The sequence below is a fragment of the Phanerochaete carnosa genome, assembly GCF_000300595.1.
Source record: "Phanerochaete carnosa HHB-10118-sp unplaced genomic scaffold PHACAscaffold_11, whole genome shotgun sequence".
NCBI lineage: Eukaryota > Fungi > Basidiomycota > Agaricomycetes > Polyporales > Phanerochaetaceae > Phanerochaete > Phanerochaete carnosa.
Window position 1 is genome coordinate 703,458 of NW_006767638.1, and position 19,338 is coordinate 722,795.

Here is a 19,338-nt window from a genome sequence, read left to right on the forward strand (position 1 = left end):
CTGGAAACTTGGGCCAACCTAATACTGCCTCGGCTTCTTCGCGGTGGGTCCGGAAGTACAAGGGAGACCCTGCCTCTGCCTCGCGCCGGCGGGACCCCTGCATAATTAACAATAGACCCATCTGTATACTACAAATCGATTTGCAGAGAGCCGCCTACCGGATTATGCGCAAACGGTATCACTGGTGTCTCTGTTGTCGACGGTGGTAATAAGATCGTTAGCAGTGTCGCCACCTGGAGTGCTTGCTTCACCCTTGCCGCCATATACGGAGCCGCTCACATACGTACGGACGAGATTCACAAAGTTGGCTTGTGTAACGTCGAAATACAAAGGAGTGTACTACTTTAGCACTGGCAGATATCTACGCACCGATCGCCTTCGGCTACTCCTTCTGCACGGGTAATATCTTATCGGCCTTGATGTTGTTGTACTGTTGGAATCTGTTTGTACCAGAGTATTTTGCAGGCTCGGCGTAAATTTTTTCATTTGTATCGAGGAATACATGTGCCACTACATATCAACCCTACTGTTTGGGTGCAGGGCGAATTGGCTGGAGAACAGGCCACTTATCGAAATGACCTGCAGACTTATATATACGGTCGTAATCGGATCCATCGCCCTGTGGAACGCAAATTCAGCGGAAACCCTACAGATCCTGATAGCGTTGCACCCACGAAGGCAGTGAAGGGGAAGCCTTTGTCGAATGGCACAATGTCATCAAGGACTTTGATTTGCTCAGGAGTAAGAGAGATGTCGAGGGCCTCCATATTCTGGTACAGATGCTCGACCTTGCGTCCGCCGATAATCGGAAAGACATAGGGAGCCTTCTGCATAAGGTATGCGATGGCAACTGCAGCAAGGGGGCAGATTCATCAGACAGACGGCAGAGGACTAAGGCTAGATGCGCACCAGAAGTAATGTTCTTTGCACCAATGTCTGCGGCAACCTTTTCAAGAGCCAAGCAGACCTTTCGCTCATCGTCGGTCCGCTTCCAGTCGCTGAACAAGGTGCGGCCACCCTCACCCGACTCGAGGCGACGCTGCTCCTCTGCGTCTGTGCGTATCTTGCCCGCGGCAAGGACGTTCCAAGGCGCCAGGGCCATGCCTAAGCCGATGGTCAGACGGAACACATTCACTCAAGTTGAGATACATACCTTCATGAAGGGCCATGGGCAAGATATCGCGCTCAAAATCACGCTGCATGATGTTCCATGCTCCTTGATAGATGACAAAGGGCGTCTTGCCTGTCAGGCGCGCATACGTATTGGCCTTTGAGACGATCCAGGCAGGCGTGTCAGAGACACCGAGGTAGAGCACCTTGCCCTGCACGACGAGATTGTGCAGACCGTTCATAACCTCCTCAATACCGGTGACGTAGTCCCACCAGTGCAGATATAGGATGTCGATGTAATCCGTGCGTAGCTTCTTGAGCGATGCGTTTACGGAGTTGTGCAGCGATTTGATATTGTTGCCGACGTAGTGCGTCTTTTGGGGAAACTCGGCAAACGAGGCTCCACGCTTGTAGTTGGTGGTGTACTGGAGAAGCAAAGATATCAGTCACATGGGCCCTCATCAACGCGGCGGGCGGCGGACCTTAGTGGCGAGAACGATCTGTTCACGGTTGCCGCGCTTTTCCATCCACTCGCCGATGAAGAGCTCGGACGATTCATCCTGGCTATACGCATGTCAGCTTCATGAGATATGGTGATTTAGACACCGCAGCTCACTAGGCGTTGGCTGTGTCAATTAAATTTCCGCCAGCGTCGTAGAACGCATCAAGTAGCTTGAAGCTACTCTCCTTGTCCATCGTGCCCATACCGTACTGCTGCCACTGGTCGCCAATACTCATGGCACCGAGTTGAATGGGAGAGACATGCACGCCTGCCAGAGGTGCCAGAGGCCGATGACGGCCAAGCTTGGTGGGAGGCTCAGGAGGGGATGCCCAGATAGTACCGCTCATGTTGCGTCAGATAGCTAGGTAGGACTGCGGTGTGTGAAGGAGAGGGATGCCACGATTAGCATATCGAGCACCTGTGGTGCCCTATATACCAAAAGTTATGAATTTTAGATCCATGAACAAGATGGCACGACGAAATAATCAAGTTTACTCCCTGAACCTCCAGTTTATGTACATGACGTGGCGAAGATGACAACTGTGGGCCTACAGGGTTATACAGAATGAGTCAGTTACCCCAGAAAGCGACGATCCAGCTGTGGGAGTGACTCGCAAACGGTACCGATATTCAGCGTCTAACGGAGTGTCCGCGACACTAGAACAACATGGGCCACTCACTCTCCTCTTTGTTCCTCAGCCTCTGCTTATTCGACGACGCAGATTCCGTGCTGGCACTGCGCGACCTTATAAGGTTGGTCTCCGCTGAGTCCGGAGTGGCAGCCGGCCTGATAGTTCCTGCACCATTGGCGAACGCTCTGCCGCTCATGCTGACCCTCCGAGAACGTTGAATTGGAGTGTATCTCCCAGACTGCGTGATGTACATGCTTCGCCATCCAGCGCGTCGCGGGCGCCCGCACCACTCGAGCAGAACGAACGCGTCGACTGTGACCGCTTCGGATCTGCAGAGGCGGCTGACGTCTTTGACCGCCGTTTCGACGCAGCTTTCGTTCCCGGCTCTCCGCCCCAGATGACGGGTATCGGCTGCATGTCGTCGGGCTGCAGTGGCTTGTTGCGTGGCATGGGCGAACCGTAGCCCGAATCTGACGAGGAGCTCTGGCGCGGCTTGTTGGTCACGATGTGCCCCGCACCATAGTCGCGCCACAGGGGAGCATCTTCGCCATCTGAAGTGATCGTCTCGTCGTCGTAGGGCCGTGCAGCCGCGCCGGGGGCGCCATTCATTGTCTGTGGTTTCTGTGCGAGACTCGGTTGGTCATTGCGAAGCAGTGTTCTGGTGCGCATTCTATTTCTGCCGGGCGACGATGCGATATGTCCCTCGTCCTCGTCCTCGTCACTGTGCTTGGAGAAGATGTGCATCAGGAGCGCGTCGACATAAACACTTACCATTTTAACGATGAGCAGTAAACAAAGAAGATCATAATGGTCAGGCTAACCAATAACTTTCATCCATTCGTGATTGCCAAGACGCGAGATGACGTTGCCGCCTTTCTCCAAAGCTTGCGTTGTAGCTCTTCCATCCAGTCATATGGTGTAATCGTATTATCGCCTGTCAAACAGAAGTTGTACCTTCTGCCATCTCTTTTGTGAATGCACATCGCGCACCTGTCGATGATGTCCCCAGTCTGCATGAAGAAGTCCACATTCCCCGACCACTTCCCCTTCTCAGTCACCACCCCGGCCATCTTGAGCACCTTGTGCGCATTTCCCGGATCACCATGCAAATCCCCAACAGTGGCAACTTTCCTGCTGAAAACTCCCGGAGCAACGTTCGTGACCTGGCCCTGCTTGTGCGTATTCTTCATGTCCGCCGACTTGCCCGTGTTCAAAGATATCTGTAGTCCGCCATCCTGTCTGTCGGGATGAACCGCAAGAGGCCACGAGAGATGGATGCGTGCAGAGAAATTGTATGAGCGTGCGACGAGAACACGGACGAAGAGGGTTGTAAGGGCGGCGAGTAGCCTGGTCCAAGAACGCGGCATTTCGTCGACGTGTCTGGATAGATCCTATCGCGTCTCGCGCGTCGAAGGCTGCTGTAGCACAACATTAGCTCACTCCCATGCTATCACCAAGATGCCTACGCTCACCTGGGGGGTCACTGTCCAGGGTTCCTGCGCAGTGGGCGCATAGAGGGTATCCCGACGCAACAAAGCGAAGACGCCTAACTGGAAGACGTCCGCGATGAAGACGCGCGCCTATCGTACGAGTTGGAGCGCCAAGCAGCTTCACGACGTTGATCAAAACTTCGAACATCTCCGGGAATACACTCTTCAATGTTCAGGATCGCGCACGCCGTAACAGAGTGTACGGTGTAGAAGCTCAACTCGGCGTCGAAGATGCGGATACTGTGTTGAGCGAAGGGGCGAAACTATGCCTGGCGACTTTGGGCTCTTGGCATAAGGGTACTCACACCTTGCGGACCTCGATAGTGAGGAAAAGATGTCGCGATCGCTGGAACAGAGGATAGGGGCAGGTCCAGTTAGTAAACACCGGAGCTAAGGAAGTAGCTTGAAGGCATTTAGACACACAATCGAAGAAACGGTCGTTTCGCAAACGGTACTTCTGTCGCTTCCGTTTTTCACTCGAGGTCTGTGGCAGCGCAATATCTATCTCTGACTAGTCAACATCCACTCACAGTGCGGCCGGATACACAGGAACCCCTTTTGCGCTGGCTGCTCTTCGCTTAAACCTCAGTCAGCACATTTTCCGATGTTTAGTTTGAGAACAACTCATGATTAAATAATGATGAGGACGATAGAGAGCGCGGACAAGGACTACGGCTTCAGGTGAGCACATCACAAGTCCGCGACCATTCGCTGCACAGATCACCTCCGGGAGCCACGAAAACGCACGGTAGGCACGCCACCGCCATCAACGCCGCTCTGCTGCGGTGGGACGGGAACAGGCGGATTTCGGATCGCACTCGAGCATTCCGAATTAAAATGACGACATTCTGAACTGCAAGGGACTCCGAATTGCAGGGCATTCCAAATTAAAAGACCATTCCGAATTGCAGAGTGAGGTTAGAGGCGGCTGTTGTTGGACGGTCACCTCGCGCGGGCATGTCATGGTTACGGGTCGTCGAAGATGTTGAGCAACGTCGATGCGTCATCTTTACGTGATCTCAATTATCGTGTCGCTTGCCCCTCATCCACTCCCTGTAGCCTAGCCTGTCGTGCTTTCCATCACCGATTTCCACGAAGGTAGGGCACCAGACAAGGTAACCACCCCCAGCTTGCCCCCTCATGCTCTAGTGCTCAATCTCCTCGCTCTCTGGTATCAATATACACATCTCTAAATCATGCGATGTGTGCTTCGTCCGCCCATCTCTCTGTCCACGAGAAAAACTTGTTTATCATGGAATAAAAATAGATCGCGTCCTTCATTCGTCCGCGAACCCTCTCAACGCCGTGCATGCATATTTGCACAACAGGAAATCAGACTGTTGAAATTCCGCAAGTCCCGTGTTCACGTTCAGCGTTCAAACGTTCAACGTTCACTGTTCAGCATGCGGGCCTACGGGGCGTGATTAGCCAAGTGTACTGATTTTTTCTCAGCGATTCTTCGAACCTGCGAAATTGCACATCGTATACACATCCATGTGGCTGTTGTTTCTTCCATCTTCCTGTCAATCTGTCATTTCTGTTTGAAGGTGTACACATCAAATGTCGCGCACCGGCACCACCAAGGCAAGCTAGCGACCAACGTAGGCTTCTCTTGGAACCAACACATAGCCTGCCCTCGGTGAGCTCAGGTGCATGCACTCGTTCGACGGCTGAGTACGAGTTACCCAAAATGGGCCCACGAGCCACAAGGGCAATGTAACGCCCATGCCTCACGCGTCCACCTCTTGGGCTCCTTCGAAGGCTGCTGAGGAAGCCCAACGATGCACCGCTATTCGCTCTCAACAGGCTGTATATAGCAACAGATGCGCCAGCCGGATTGGATCCTTTCACACGTGCTGATAGATCGATAGACTATAGCAAGGGCATGATGCTGCACCACATGTGTCGCCCACACTCCCACCCCACCCTCTTGCACAGGCCCATGTACAGCAGCAGAACTCATATGGTACACTCTTCCATGTCGCTTGCCGTCGGCGGGCAACTGACGAACGTTGTTCGCGAACGGGATAAATAACCCTCGGACGCCTTTCCAGGGGAGCCGGAGCCCTTAGTTTTTCTGTGCCCACGTCAGACCTCTTCGGACATGGCTGTCTCCACTAGCCTCCTCGCGCTCGTTGCGCTGCTGCCCACCGCACTTGCAGCACCCTCGCTCGAGGCCCGCCAAAGTATCACACCGCTCTCGACGGCCACGATCGAGAGCTTCAAGCCGTTCACGTTCTACGCGAGTACCGCGTACTGTCAACCCTCCGAGACCCTGACGTGGACCTGCGGTGCAAACTGCGAGGCTAACCCCTCATTCAAGCCTGTCGCGTCTGGCGGCGACGGTAGCGACGTCCAGTTCTGTGAGTGCTGCAACCGCGAAGCGCCGTAAGATTTATTTAGAGCCGCGATAGGGTATGTTGGTTTCGATCCCACCCTGAACACTGCCATCGTTTCGCACCAAGGTACCAACACCAGTTCGATGTAAGCTGATTTCATATCTCTGATTGTATACACGCGCTCATTCTAGGTCCCTTAGCCTTGCTCTCCTCACAGATGGGGACATCGAGATGGCCAACCTCGACTCGACTCTGTTCCCAGGCTTAAGTTCTTCCATTGAGGCGCACCAGGGCTTCGCCGATGAGCAAGCCAAGTAAGGTCTCTTCAGATGCATTGACGATAGCAGATTAAAAAGTGGAGTCTAGGACTGCTACTCAGATCCTGTCCGCCGTACAGACCACCATCTCCAGGTTCGGTGCAACCAAGGTTACGATAGCTGGCCATTCGCTCGGCGCCGCAATTTCACTGCTGGACTCGGTCTATCTCCCTCTGCACCTCTCAGGCGTCTCGTTCCAGACTATTCTTTACGGCCTTCCGCGCGTCGGCAACCAGGCGTTTGCCAATTACGTTGATGCGCATGTGACCTCGCTGACGCACATTAACAACGAGGAGGATCCGATCCCTATCGTCCCCGGCATGTTCCTCGGCTTTCACCACCCCTCAGGCGAAGTGCACATCACTGATCAGGATGTCTGGGAGGCTTGTCCTGGTACGTGCTCTCATTTATCTGTTCCTGGTGTAGCTGATGTTCGCGACCAGGCCAGGATAACCCCAGTGACCTTTGCATTGTCGGAGATGTCCCAACGATCTTCGATGGCGATGAGTCGGACCATGACGGTCCCTACGACGGCGTCGAGATGGGCTGCTGAGCCTATTTTTTTGTTTTTTTACATGACTGTACGATTCAAGAGCCAGGCTCCGTATACCCGGGGTGTGTATTTATTGGGTATTGTGCATATATATTTGTAAGCCTCGCGCATATGTATATGCCAGCAACTACACGCCGCCGGGATTTCGATTACATGATGAAGGCTGCGGATACGCAGCGACATGCACGGACGCCACGATGTTGGCGCCTCGCGCTCACATGCCGCCATCAAACCCGCCGTCACACCAAACCTTACCCTGGGTGACGCTGACGCCGTCGCCGACGTAAGCACTGGCCAGAACGGCCACCGTAGTCACTGTCTCTTGCCCAGGAGTGCTCACCGAACGACATCTTCTATCCAGGGGGCATCAGAAAGAAAGGTATGTCATCTCGGGCACAGATCCCTTCCCGGACAAGCACCGCCAGAAGACTGTTTTGGCCTTGAAGGAGAAACAAGCACGCGGTCACTGACATCTTCCCTCTGGCTGTTAGTCCATCATGCCATCCGGTACTCATTGCAATTTAGCTTCGCTTGAACAGTTATTTTTACACACCTTGTGTTCTTTGGCATACATATGTAATCGCTCATGTTCACTGTAGCACCGTAGAGTACTCGAACATCGTGCGAAATATAAAGGACAAGCTCGTGAAATAAGTTTGGTGACAGAGAGTCATCGCTACTTCAGCGAAGTAAGGGTGTGTGTAACACATGTAGTCGCGCAACCGCCATCATTCAGGTTATTCTGTTTCTGTGCCCTTTCCAATGCCTGTCTCGCTCTCGCTCCTCGAACGTACAATCAAAGATAGCATCCCTGTATAAGATAGCGTACAGTGAGGGGCATAGAAATATCCAGCAGTTTGTGTGATTCGCTAGATCTATTCGAGACTATCATTGCGATTGTACTAGGAATGTCGACACTAGAAGGGAAATTTCAAATAAGGCACTCAACGCCATGCATAGATATCAATGCTCAGCACTCACATCAGCAAAAAAATCGGCAGCTTACCTAGCCTGAACAGCCCTGGCAAAGCTAATCTTGCTTATAAAGGTAGTCATTATGAGAATAGGCTTGCCAAGGTAGATATCTCACCTGTATGATAACTAAAGCTTACCAGTCTGGGGACCTTTACCATTCGGGTAAGGTTGGTAATGCATTACCAGGGAGTGCCAGGCTGGCAGCACTTGCCTGAGCGCTCGCAACAATTTGTTGGATATTCAAAAATATTCAGGACTGATTTGCACATCAAAATTAGGAGCAGCGAGAAATATATTCATAGAGGTTTATAGAATACAAAGTATATGTATTGCATAAAATGGCAGTATCGAGATGAGAATGCCCTCTGATTCGCGTCGCATGCAAACATGATATCAGCCAACAAGCGGCTCCCAGCGCAACGGCTACGCAGTTGGCGCACAGCATGCATAAAGCGAACCCTGAATGAGTCGTGTGCATAAGTTCTCATGTACGAAACTACCTGCAGACTGCTATGCTTACTGCGAGGGCTTTGTGTGGGTCCCGGAGCACGAGAGAGTGGGCCATATACAGCTACTAAGAATGGCGTTAGTATGTGAGTGAAACCATAGGGTAGAAGGGTTTAGCTTGCTGAGTGAGCGGGAATGTCTTACGAGGGCCTATGCATGTCAGTTATAAGCAATTGAGCACATATATGCATGTCACGTACCATATGCGGATGTTTGTGAGTGACAAAAAGAGCCTGAGTCTGAGGCACGCTTTAGGTAGGACAGCATCAACGGACCTTGTGTATTTGCACTGTTCTCCTACATTACAGGACCCTCGCATAGCCATGCAGGCAGGTGGAAGTCGGTGCTGCGGCTGCCGTGCATATGAGTAGTCAACTGCAGTGCTAATGCGAGAGAAATTACTGCTCACGCACCTTGGAACGTACTGCGCTGAGTGAGCACGCAGTGGAGTCACTGTTGAGCGAGGGGAAAGTAGAAGTGGGGATAAGAATCTCAGAGGACAATGGCATCCAGGGGTGGCTGTCTATTGGGCGGGGGCATGGTGGTGGGCAGAAGGAAGGAGCATGGAAAGTGGATGGCCTTCGACGGCCTTATATGGATAAATACATAAAAGGAAACTCACCAGAGCAACTTTAGGGGAGGTCGAAGGAGACTTTGTTGTTTGTTTGGCCAGTCAACATATATGTGACAGTCAGCAACACCTCTCGGAATGCGGCACACATGACGTCACGTCACAGTGGAGATCTGGGTGGGCTGGCCGCGTCATGTCTAGTTAAAACAGGATGGGAAATGACTTACAATGACATATCGGTCCGTGTTGAAACTGCAGTGTGATATCAGCCTGGTATCCCCTGTTCTTGCATTGCCAGCGCCCACCAGGCTGTTAGGCGCTTGCCTGGTAACCCATCTCTGACCTGCGACCGATTATTTTGCTGATGCAATCCTGGAATTCAAGCTCAACCTGAACAGCATGCATACAGTTAGCTTAATCGTGAGCTCTAAAGCATAGACAATGCTCACCACTTAAATGGCATCTTCCACCATCTGTGCGTAATGCTCGCTGAAAGCATCAAGATCTTTGAGTGCCGTCTCGCAGCACAGAGAACAGCTCCTGAAGGCGTCGACGACAATGGGATCAATCACATCCTTTCTCAAGATGGTTGCACCACGGGGAGCCTTCCTGGGTGCCCTCGCTTGAAACGTCACGCCTCAGACCCACCACAATGAAGCTTCCTTCGTGACACCATTGAGCATGACATGGGTCTTCGCGGCGCCACTCGGGGCAATGCCAATAGGTGTAAACTCAGGCAAGGCAATGCGATGTCGACACCTCAGCCAGATCCAGTCCGTCTCAGGTGCACGAGCAGGGAGCCAATCCATGGAGAGGCGCATGTTGGTCTGCTTGGTCTGCACAAGCCAGTAAGTGGCGTCGATGCACATCTGCTGGTACGCATGGAGCTTGAAGAAGTTGCCCAGTGGGAGGTCCTCCATCCCAAGAGAACACATGGCCGGCAGCTCGAGGAGGAGTGGCCGCGACAAGGTGGCCTTGGCAGTGATCTTCATTTCCTCCTTCCAACCTCGAGCATTGGCAAGTGCATATATGCGGAATGGATTGCCCTCCACATCTGCCAGGAACAGCGCTCGCACCCTCTCAGCCACATGCTCCATGTCGTACTTGCGTGCAGCCTCCAAGACAGCACAAATGTCCTTGTCTATGCCAAGAGTTGGATTGCACGCAGGATAGCAGAACAGAAGCAAAGAACGTAGCATTTTACTGGTCTCCGAGACTGAGATTACAGGGTGGCCATCAATGTATTCGTCTTTGACATGCTTGGTGGTCTGGGATAGCATGAACATGCCTTTGAAGAACAAAGAGGACTCGGCCAAGATGCTCTTCCAGATGTAGAAATCGATACCATCACTGCTGTGAACAACCACATCAGCGGCAGGCTTGTTGAAGGGCGTGCCGACCACCAGCCTCTTGCATACTGTGAGTGGCGACGCAACTACTGAGGCGGAGAGATTGATTATTGTCATGTTAGATGGTGCCATTTGAGAAGTTGTTGGTACAAGCTAGTCGAAGGCTTGTTGGCTGTGTAAAACAGTGTGGATGCCTTGCAGTGAAGTGCGCTGGCCAAGTACTGTGGAGGTGAGCGTAGGAGAATGGGATGGAAAAAGCAGTTCCGTCTCGTTGCTTGTATTATAAGAGAGTGGCTGCGTGAACACACTAAATATGACCACACATTTGTGGCCATAAAATTAACATTCGGGAGTCGGATAAAGGGCAACTGTTTGTTTACTGTTTTTAAATTGTTTATAAATGTTTAGAACTGTTTAATGTGTGTTTACTAAAAAAATTACATGTAAACTAAACGGTTGGAGCCTTACCCAGAAGTGCCCAAGAGCAGCTAAGACACGCTGAAGAATTTCCGAAAAGCCCAAAAAATGGCACAAGCAGAAATCGAACTCACAGCCCAAAAGTAACTGCAGTGCACTATACCACTAAAGCATAAGACCTTGCAAATATAAGGTCAGAATTGCCCTATAGTACCACTTTTCTACCTCAAAGTCTTAGCTGTAATATTGTAGCCAATTATCAGATATTAAAGCAGTGAAATGTAATTGTACAAAGGTATATTCTAATGGCATGGCTAAGACATTGATGTGGCTAAGACACCAGTGTGGCTAAAACATTGAGTTATTAAATATTTGCTATTGATTCTGCTTATTGTACAAATGTATATCCTGATGGCGTGGCTAAGACACTAGTGTGGCTAAAACACCAGAGCAGATGAACTATACTCAAGTGGAATCAATAGCAAATATTTAATGTTCCAATATCTTAGCCACACTGGTGTCTTAGCCATGCCATCAGGATATACATTTGTACAATAAGCAGAATCAATAGCAAATATTTAATGATTCAATGTTTTAGCCACACAGGTGTCTTAGCCACATCAATGTCTTAGCCATGCCATTAGAATATACCTTTGTACAATTACATTTCACTGCTTTAATATCTGATAATTGGCTACAATATTACAGCTAAGACTTTGAGGTAGAAAAGTGATACTATAGGGCAATTCTAACCTTATATTTGCAAGGTCTTATGCTTTAGTGGTATAGTGCATTGCAGTTACTTTTAGGCTGTGAGTTCAATTCCTGCTTGTGCCATTTTTTGGGCTTTTCGGAAATTCTTCAGCGTGTCTTAGCCCCTCTTGGGCGCTTCTGGGTGGCTAGTCCAGTGTAACTTAATAAGTTCCCATGTCTGGGCTGCCGAACTGAAACTCTTGGCTTAAAGGCTTGAGTGTCCGATTAGTTCCATGAGTTTTACTTATGATCTACATGATTAACATGCCACAACGCCATAGGTGATGTGCGAAGCCCTTTGTAGGCACAGGTATTTGTTTAATCGTGCCAGAATAGCTTCTGACAAAACTGTGCAAGCCTATAGCTTGACACAAATACCTTCTGTGCTGGTTTGAGCCTGAAAAGGGGGGCACAAAAGCTGACACTATAGTGGCGCAGCTGCGATGTATGTGGGGGCGCTCGCTTAATGCATGAGAAGACGAAGCCATGACTTCCCACCCAAGAATCAAGATATCATAGCAATATCCTCAACGGGCCCAGTGTGGCAGAGGGTTGAAGGCGCGCAAAAAGTTCCAATCAGCGAGGATAGCATTGCGAGGTAGCATAGTACCTGAGGGCAGACTTGGCAACAGAGGTGTCCGCGGAGCTAGCTTCATTGGAAGCATGCAAGATTGACTCTTGATTCAGGAGGTCGGCGCGTCCCATCGTCGCCATCAGGTAGTGGGCTAGCGACTGGTGCAAATCTCAGCTTGGTACTCTCGTGGTTGTATGATGTATACTATACCTATACAATCAGTCCAGTGCATCACGCGTCACATAGCTCCCGACCGCTGCTCTTGAGAGCAGCGGTCACGTTGTTACAAGGGATGCTGCCGCTTTCCACATTTTTTTCTGCTAAAATCAATATTTGATATTTTTGGGCCTGCAGCGCAAAAATTACAAGAAGACACCTACATGCACTTTCCGTAGTGCTATTACTGTTCCTGTTCATGTTGCTGCTCTATCAGGTCACGCCTGGGCCACTGCCACCATTTGACCACCGCATTCTTGACCGGTGTCACAGGTCACGGTCAAACTCGCTGCCCCGCCGGACTGGTGGTTGACCGTCACTTGTCACATCCACCGACGGACTGGTCGTACAGGTACAATACTCACGTTAGGCTTTGAGAAGTGACCTAGAGAAAGCTGCTGCATGAGTGCAGACTTCAGTAGCGTGTCTTTTCCAGGGTCAACCATCACTTATCCCTTGCGGCATGCCATCCATGAGTAAGATAGAACCATTATTCCTCCCTCTTGAACAAAACCTGGGCTTGCGGCATGCTGCACCAGGATAACACCACTCTTGCGGGCTGGCTTCAAGTTGTCTATAGTAGATTGGATGTAGTGGAGCAGTCAACACATATACAGTATTTCAATCTCTGCAATACTCACCTTTGGACTATGCTCAGCATGGGTTTTATTGGCATGACCGCTATCGTATCTCTGGAGTGAGTTGCGACTATATGTGCAGCAGCTACAGTGCAGCTGGTGCTTGATGCAGCTGCCATGCCTTGGGAGTCTGAAGAGGCTGCCCGAGGATGATGCACGAGTGGTGAGGCACACTCTTCAGCTCACCACAGGTCAAATCTGTTAGCAAGACTGCAAATGTATAACAATAGAACCTTCTACAGTTGACAAGAAGAAACTGTTTGTTTACTGTATATAAACGTTTACACCAAGTTTACAAGACTTTTTTACACACACGGAAACGGTAAATGGTAATAAACGTTTATACACAGTAAACGAACAAAACGGTTGGAGCCTTACTTCTGGGTGGCTAGTCCGGTGTAACTTAATAAGTTCCCGTGTCTGGGCCGCTGAACTGAATCAGCTCTTTAAGCTTTAATCACAATCTCAGTTTCTCTGACGTGAATGGCAGGAGTATTTTATGACACTGACGCCCGCAGGCGTAGCAAATCACTGCAAGCGAGCCACTCCAGATACCGACCAGTAGGATCCAGTAAAGCAAAGCTGATCAGAAGATTTGAATCTGCACTCAGAGTCAAGGTACAAGTGGTGACTGCTGGGCAGCGAGTAAAGAGATTGCTGCGGCGATTCAACTGGCATCGAACTGGCTTTCGGGCCTTGCCAGTGCAGTTGCATGCGTATCCAGAGTGGGCGAATGGAAAGAAGCCAAAAGCACGGACGAGGATATCTCGTGGCACAATCTTTACAGCATTTTTTTTTCACTTCGCAACTTAGGTTTAGCTAGCCTACCTCATCACAGGCGAGTGGAGATTATCTTTCTTTTCCCCTTACCAGCCCCTTCGAGCCCTCGTGGATTGCACAAGAGTTGCCACATGAGTTCCGTCGTCGTCCGCTCGTGGCAGTCAGCCCCGAACTGGTGCACGTGTGCCTTGTACGTGTCAAGGGCCCAATACTTGGCTGACTCCCAGTCACCGTGGTACGCGCACATAATCGCCGCGTTGACCGTGAACAGGTCAGTTTCGTCGGCAATCCCTTCTGAGCACAGCAAGTGCACAACACGAGTGTCAGTCTGGACCCGCCACACTGCCTGGCTCAACGGAATATCAAAGCTGACTTCCCAAAGCCGACCGATCTCCTTTCTCCTGCTGTCACTCGCAGCTTGTTGATCCTCGGGCAGAGTGCACGCCGAGCAGGTGCAGACAAATTTGAAGTCACTCAGGAGCTCTTGCCTCTGTGTGCGCGTGGATTTGTATGGCTTGCGGTACCAGTGAAAAATCTCCTCTCCAACCGCAATTGGGCGTAGGGCAAAGACTCTGGCTGTGTTGGTTTTGGCGTGCCATGCAAATCGGGTGTTCAGACTGCATGAGTGGTTGAATCGCGAAATGCGAAGGCAGAGCACAGACGAGCCTTTGTCGATTCCAAATGTGTTTGTATGGTGTATGCCGATGAAGGGAGTTGGAAACGACTCTGGACTGTTATTGTGAAGCTGCATCATTTGAAAGTGTTCATCGTCATTGAGATTCTCAATCTCCTCCATGATATTCTTGTGTGTTCTGTTCTTCACAGTGTAGAGAGGCTTCTCGACGACAATCAGGTCTCCACAACAAAAGGGACGTGTGGCGAAAATGCCGATGCCACAACCTTCAGAAGGTGCCATCCGAACACCGCAAGCAGGCGTGTCCGCGGCAAGCATGACAGCGTTCGCCTCCGCCGTGGCAAGCTTGATATTTTCTTCAATGACAGTCTTCATGTCGCCGCCGGCATCAGCGAAAGCAAGGAGATCTAAAAAGATCGATTAGATCTGAACGCCGTTCAGCCACTCAACAATGTACCTGCACGTGCGCCAGTGAAGTCCTTCCATTCTTTCCGCGCCAGGCTGCGCCGATACAAAGCCTTGAGATTGTGATCATCTAGTGTCAGCACCGCGGTCGCATCGTGTTCGGCATCGATCCACCTAGACATGATTTCAACCCAGGCTCATACTCAGATAGAGAGGGATACAAACCGTCCAAGCCTGAGATATGCAAAGCACCGGTTCAGTGGGTAATTGGGGTCAGACGCATCCAGACGGATCGCGTCAGTGTAGCACTTGACTGCGCCTTCGTAGTCTTTCGCGACAAACAGTTCGTTTCCCTAGAAATTTCCTTTCCTTTAGAGACACCAAGCCACAGGATAAGCCGGGGACCTGCCTTAAGCTTTGCAGACTCTGCATTGTTAATGGAGAATGAAGCCATCTGGTGGTGGTGATTGAGCGGCAAGGAGAGGTGGGGACAAAGGTAGAAACGAGCTGCATATATAGACAAAGTTTATGGATGGGCACGCATCCGAAGAAGATGCACGCGTGTCAATGATGTACCCCATACTTCCAAGTATAGGATCTGCACCCGAGGCACAAGCAAACATTGTGGCATCAAGACATCGATGCATGCAAAGCACATCGGAAATACATGGCTCTCGCAACTCGCGTACGCAAGAAAACTTCGGGCGAAGTGGGTCATCCACTCCATGCAGGTTTAGATCAAATCGAGTAGAGATGGCCTGTGAAGATAGGTGAGCACTGTAACATATGTATACTTGGCATGTCGCGCCCCTCCAGATACTCTCATTAGTTGGCGTGAATGACGTTCGGTAAGGAGTGCTTTCGCTATCGCGGGTAGCGATGCAAAACCACATTGGGAGAAGTGGAATAAAACTGCATCTTGATCAGTTGGAGAGCAGAGCCCAGGTGTCTCGTGCGCCTTGTAACATATCGACCGAAGATGCCACTGCCACAGTTGCGAGAGTGCCTCAGATAGCAAGAAGAGAATATGTAGTCCTCGTATATCGACGAGAAGTTCGCGAAAGTTGATCGGCGCCTGGTGCATATTTCAGCAGCGACCTTCATGCATTCATGTCTGAAGATGTCTGGGTGTCATCTATTGAGTCCTCATATAATACAATCTACGGGTCGTCGGAGGTGGGTCCCCTCCGAAGCACCAGCATCGTCTTGCTCGTCATGCCTCAAGCCCTACAAGCACCAAGCTGGCATACCTTGACAGCGGTGTACCATCCTAAACTTCTCCTTTTTATGTTACCATCTTCGCCCTTCATGGCATGGCTTTCAGTGGCCGTGAGTATTATCGATCGTGTGTCTCGCTCGCTCTGCTTACACAATAGATTAGTCGTGTTTGAGAAGATAGCCTTTGTGTTGGGCCCTGCGGGGATGCGCTGGGTGTCAATCCAGCGCAGGGACTACCACATCTTTTTCTGAAGCCGAATCGAGCGTCCTCAAGAGCGGAACCGACGAAAAGAAGGCTCAGTACTTGCGTGACCGCGGTGTCGAGATCGCTACCTTCATCGACAAGTTCATCCAGCAGAACGGACTGCCCCCGCCGGACGAAAAAGGAAGTGGCGGCGGTTTCGCGATCCTGGGGTGGTCGCTCAGAGCTCTGTTCGCACTTGCCACGACCGCTAATGTGGACGTTCTTGGAGATTCAACGAGGGCTCACTTCGCTCGATACATGCGATCACTTATCCTGTTTGGTGCGTCCGAAGGTGATCATGCTAGTCATGCGGCCGTCCTTGACGAGTTACTTGCAGAAACAGCATTTGTCTCTATTGGGTCGCTTCCGCCGCCTAAAACGTGGAATTCACTCCTGGACGAGAGCATTCCACTTCCTATGCGCACGCCTATGATCAACTACTGGGTTTCCGCGTATTTTGACCACGGCGACTTGAAAACCGCGATCTCAATACTCTCGAGTACGTCGTCCCCTCGCCGACGCGGTTTCCGAGCATACACAACTTGTCTGCCGAGCAGTGTGCGGCAATCATATACAACGATTGCGCGTGGAAAAGCGAGATTTCTTTGGCATTCTGTGCCCCACAGCTCCGCGCGTTGTATGAGAAGACGGTTTTCGACAAGAAGGCTAGAGAAATATTGCCGCATATGAAGGTGTGCGCGCTCTTTGGTGGCCGTACGTCGGCGGTCTCGTTGCCGAGTATGTTCGCCATGGAGGGAGACGATAGGGCTCATGGAGGTGGAAATATATGCTTCCGCCTCATCAAGGGCGGAAACCACTTCGTGAGTGTTTATCGAATTCATATAAGCGAGGGCTTGCCTTGACGAAGATCCGCTACAGATGCATTGGGATGAACCCGAGCTCACGCTTGAGACACTACTGGACGCGATGGCGTAGTTCTCGCGCGCGGCCAATCTCGCGGCCTCAATGACTCAAGTATCTGCTACCACCTTACACGTATATCATCGTCAGCTACAGACTCATGTATGCTTGTTAACCCATAAAGGACAGCATTCTGAATTACTCCTGTCTCACTTCCTGTATGCAGACTGGCTCAGTAAAGCGACGATCTAAGCGCATGCCAATCTCCTTCGGTGCCGAGTAGAAGAGCAACATGATCAGGGTGAGCTCACCACCGCTTTTGAGGGGTCTGATCTCGAATTGGCAGCTTGTAGAGTGCGGCGGCCGAGACGGGCGACATCCGAGGGTCTAGGGCGATATCTTGTCCACAGCTGGCGAAAAATGCGTTGGCACGGGACTGGAGAATTCAACGTTCAACGTTCTAAATGGACTCAGAGCCCTCACAGTGTAGTTAAGCCCTTCGCTGTCGTGCGGCGAAGCTAAGTAGAATATTTAAGAACAATTACTCGCCCACGATGAATTTCCGAGCTACCAAGATTTTTCTTGATTTTTTCTTCCCCAGAAAGTTGCGCCATGGTGTCTAGTATCTCCCTCAGTGTAACCTCTGGATCGTCCCAAAACATCTATAGCAGATTTTTGTTGAAGGGATCACATGCTCGCTTGAGTAAAGACAATACTCACGCAGTGGTTTACCCCCTTGAGGGGGCGGAACTGGATGTTCCTACATCCATGAGCCTTATCGTCCTCCTCCGTGTGCCACATCGTCGACAACGAAAACGACGGTCCAGAGTCGCCGAACAATGCCCACACCACCATGTTCGGCTGCTCTCTGATACGTCGCGTACACTTGATGAGTGCAGCTCCTTACTAGGGGGAACTCGCTCGTCAATGAACAGTCGTTATATACGTTCGCCGCCTGCTACTCCGCAGACATGTTAGGAATGCTGGGCACCCGTGTCGGCGAGGGTGTGATGTACTCGAGCATGTCGTGGCCGCGCTTAGTGAGATCGCCATGTACAAAATACGCGGTGATTTAGGTGTTAAAAGCGGATGCACGCTGAGCAGGCGGGATGCTCTCGTCTCGGAAGGGCGTCCATATCTTGGGAGGGCCATTCCAATGGTGGCATGGCCTGGTTCTGCAAACGGCTTGTGATGAGCAATCTAATGGTCTGTGTGATTATGTATGGGCTCACAGAGCAGTATAATCGCGCGCAGACACCTAGCGAAGCGGGCCATTGCCGCATCGGCGAGAGCGTCAACATTCGCTGCAGTAGCGAGAGCAAACGCGCCTCCGAGCGATCATCCCAGGATCGCGAAACCGCCACCGCTTCCTTTCTCGTCTGGCGCGGGCAGTTCATTCTGCTGGACCAACTTGACGATGAAGGTAGCAATCTCGACACCGCGGTCGCGCAAGTACTGAGCCTTCTCTTCGTCGGTTCCGCTGTTGAAGACGTCCAGATCTGATGCAGAGATGGGCGTGGAGCCAGGGTAGTCTCTGCGCTGGATTGACACCCAGCGTACGCCTGGAGGGTTCGCTGTGGAAGCTATTTTCCCGATACGTCTGGCAGGCGCGTCAGTAGAGTGCAGAGGCTACATAGATGAGGACACTCGCAGCTGGTAAAGGTCATGCTATGGATGGCAAAGATGGTGATATATTGACTGCCAAAGGGAGAGGCGTGAGGTGGCACGCCACTGTCGAGATACGCTAGCCTGGTGCCTTTACCGTCGACGGAGAGGGTTTGTGGGGCTTAAAGCATTGCGAGCAAGACGGTGCTAGTGCTTCGGAAGAGACCTGGGATGAGAGCCCCCGACAATTTGTAGGTTATCAGGGCTGACCAGATCCAGGGCACTCAGACAAATATATCACCGCTGAAACAGAAAGCGGTGCCGCGGCGAAGGTCTCGGGTAAGGTGCTTCGGGGTGCTTCATGCTTCAAGATTTGAAGATTGTAATCACCCCGTGGAAATACATACTGAGCAGTCTCCCAGAGGCAAGGCGGTATACATGTCCACCCGATAGCAAGTTCTCAAATCGCGCTTTCCAAATGATAAGAGTGAAGCCGATGCGCCCGCCCTGTGCTAGGAGTAGATTGAGTTGCAGCAGCGGTTCGATTGAACAGATTGACGTCAGGGCCGGGGAAACGGCCACTATGGCTAGGCCGGAACTCGAGATATTGAAGAACGTTGACGTCAAGTACTGAGTATCGGGTGCTTG

General features: G+C 51.2%; 5 protein-coding genes across 5 annotated transcripts; 2 read left to right on the top strand and 3 right to left on the bottom strand.

Moving 5' to 3' along the window:
• Positions 1-465: 465 nt before the first annotated feature.
• Positions 466-2,074, bottom strand: PHACADRAFT_213470 (uncharacterized protein). The gene is made up of 6 exons (XM_007400764.1): positions 1,727-2,074; positions 1,593-1,674; positions 1,154-1,535; positions 910-1,104; positions 675-850; positions 466-619 (listed from the first exon to the last, which is right to left on the bottom strand). Exons 1-6 carry the CDS (start codon positions 1,957-1,959, stop codon positions 524-526), a joined length of 1,164 nt encoding a protein of 387 aa, XP_007400826.1. The 5' UTR covers positions 1,960-2,074; the 3' UTR covers positions 466-523.
• A 3,197-nt stretch (positions 2,075-5,271) lies between these two features.
• Positions 5,272-7,078, top strand: PHACADRAFT_152637 (uncharacterized protein). The gene is made up of 5 exons (XM_007400765.1): positions 5,272-6,097; positions 6,149-6,218; positions 6,274-6,387; positions 6,440-6,783; positions 6,834-7,078. Exons 1-5 carry the CDS (start codon positions 5,839-5,841, stop codon positions 6,941-6,943), a joined length of 897 nt encoding a protein of 298 aa, XP_007400827.1. The 5' UTR covers positions 5,272-5,838; the 3' UTR covers positions 6,944-7,078.
• A 2,556-nt stretch (positions 7,079-9,634) lies between these two features.
• Positions 9,635-10,462, bottom strand: PHACADRAFT_104618 (uncharacterized protein; the record flags this gene model as incomplete). The annotated part of the gene is made up of 1 exon (XM_007400766.1): positions 9,635-10,462. One exon carries the CDS (start codon positions 10,460-10,462, stop codon positions 9,635-9,637), a length of 828 nt encoding a protein of 275 aa, XP_007400828.1.
• A 3,313-nt stretch (positions 10,463-13,775) lies between these two features.
• Positions 13,776-15,216, bottom strand: PHACADRAFT_213473 (uncharacterized protein; the record flags this gene model as incomplete). The annotated part of the gene is made up of 4 exons (XM_007400767.1): positions 13,776-14,764; positions 14,815-14,936; positions 14,988-15,090; positions 15,144-15,216. 4 exons carry the CDS (start codon positions 15,214-15,216, stop codon positions 13,776-13,778), a joined length of 1,287 nt encoding a protein of 428 aa, XP_007400829.1.
• Positions 15,217-15,872: 656 nt separating this feature from the next.
• PHACADRAFT_188120 (uncharacterized protein) lies at positions 15,873-17,259 on the top strand (the record flags this gene model as incomplete). The annotated part of the gene is made up of 4 exons (XM_007400768.1): positions 15,873-16,107; positions 16,211-16,782; positions 16,851-17,045; positions 17,104-17,259. 4 exons carry the CDS (start codon positions 15,873-15,875, stop codon positions 17,158-17,160), a joined length of 1,059 nt encoding a protein of 352 aa, XP_007400830.1. The 3' UTR covers positions 17,161-17,259.
• Positions 17,260-19,338: the final 2,079 nt, after the last annotated feature.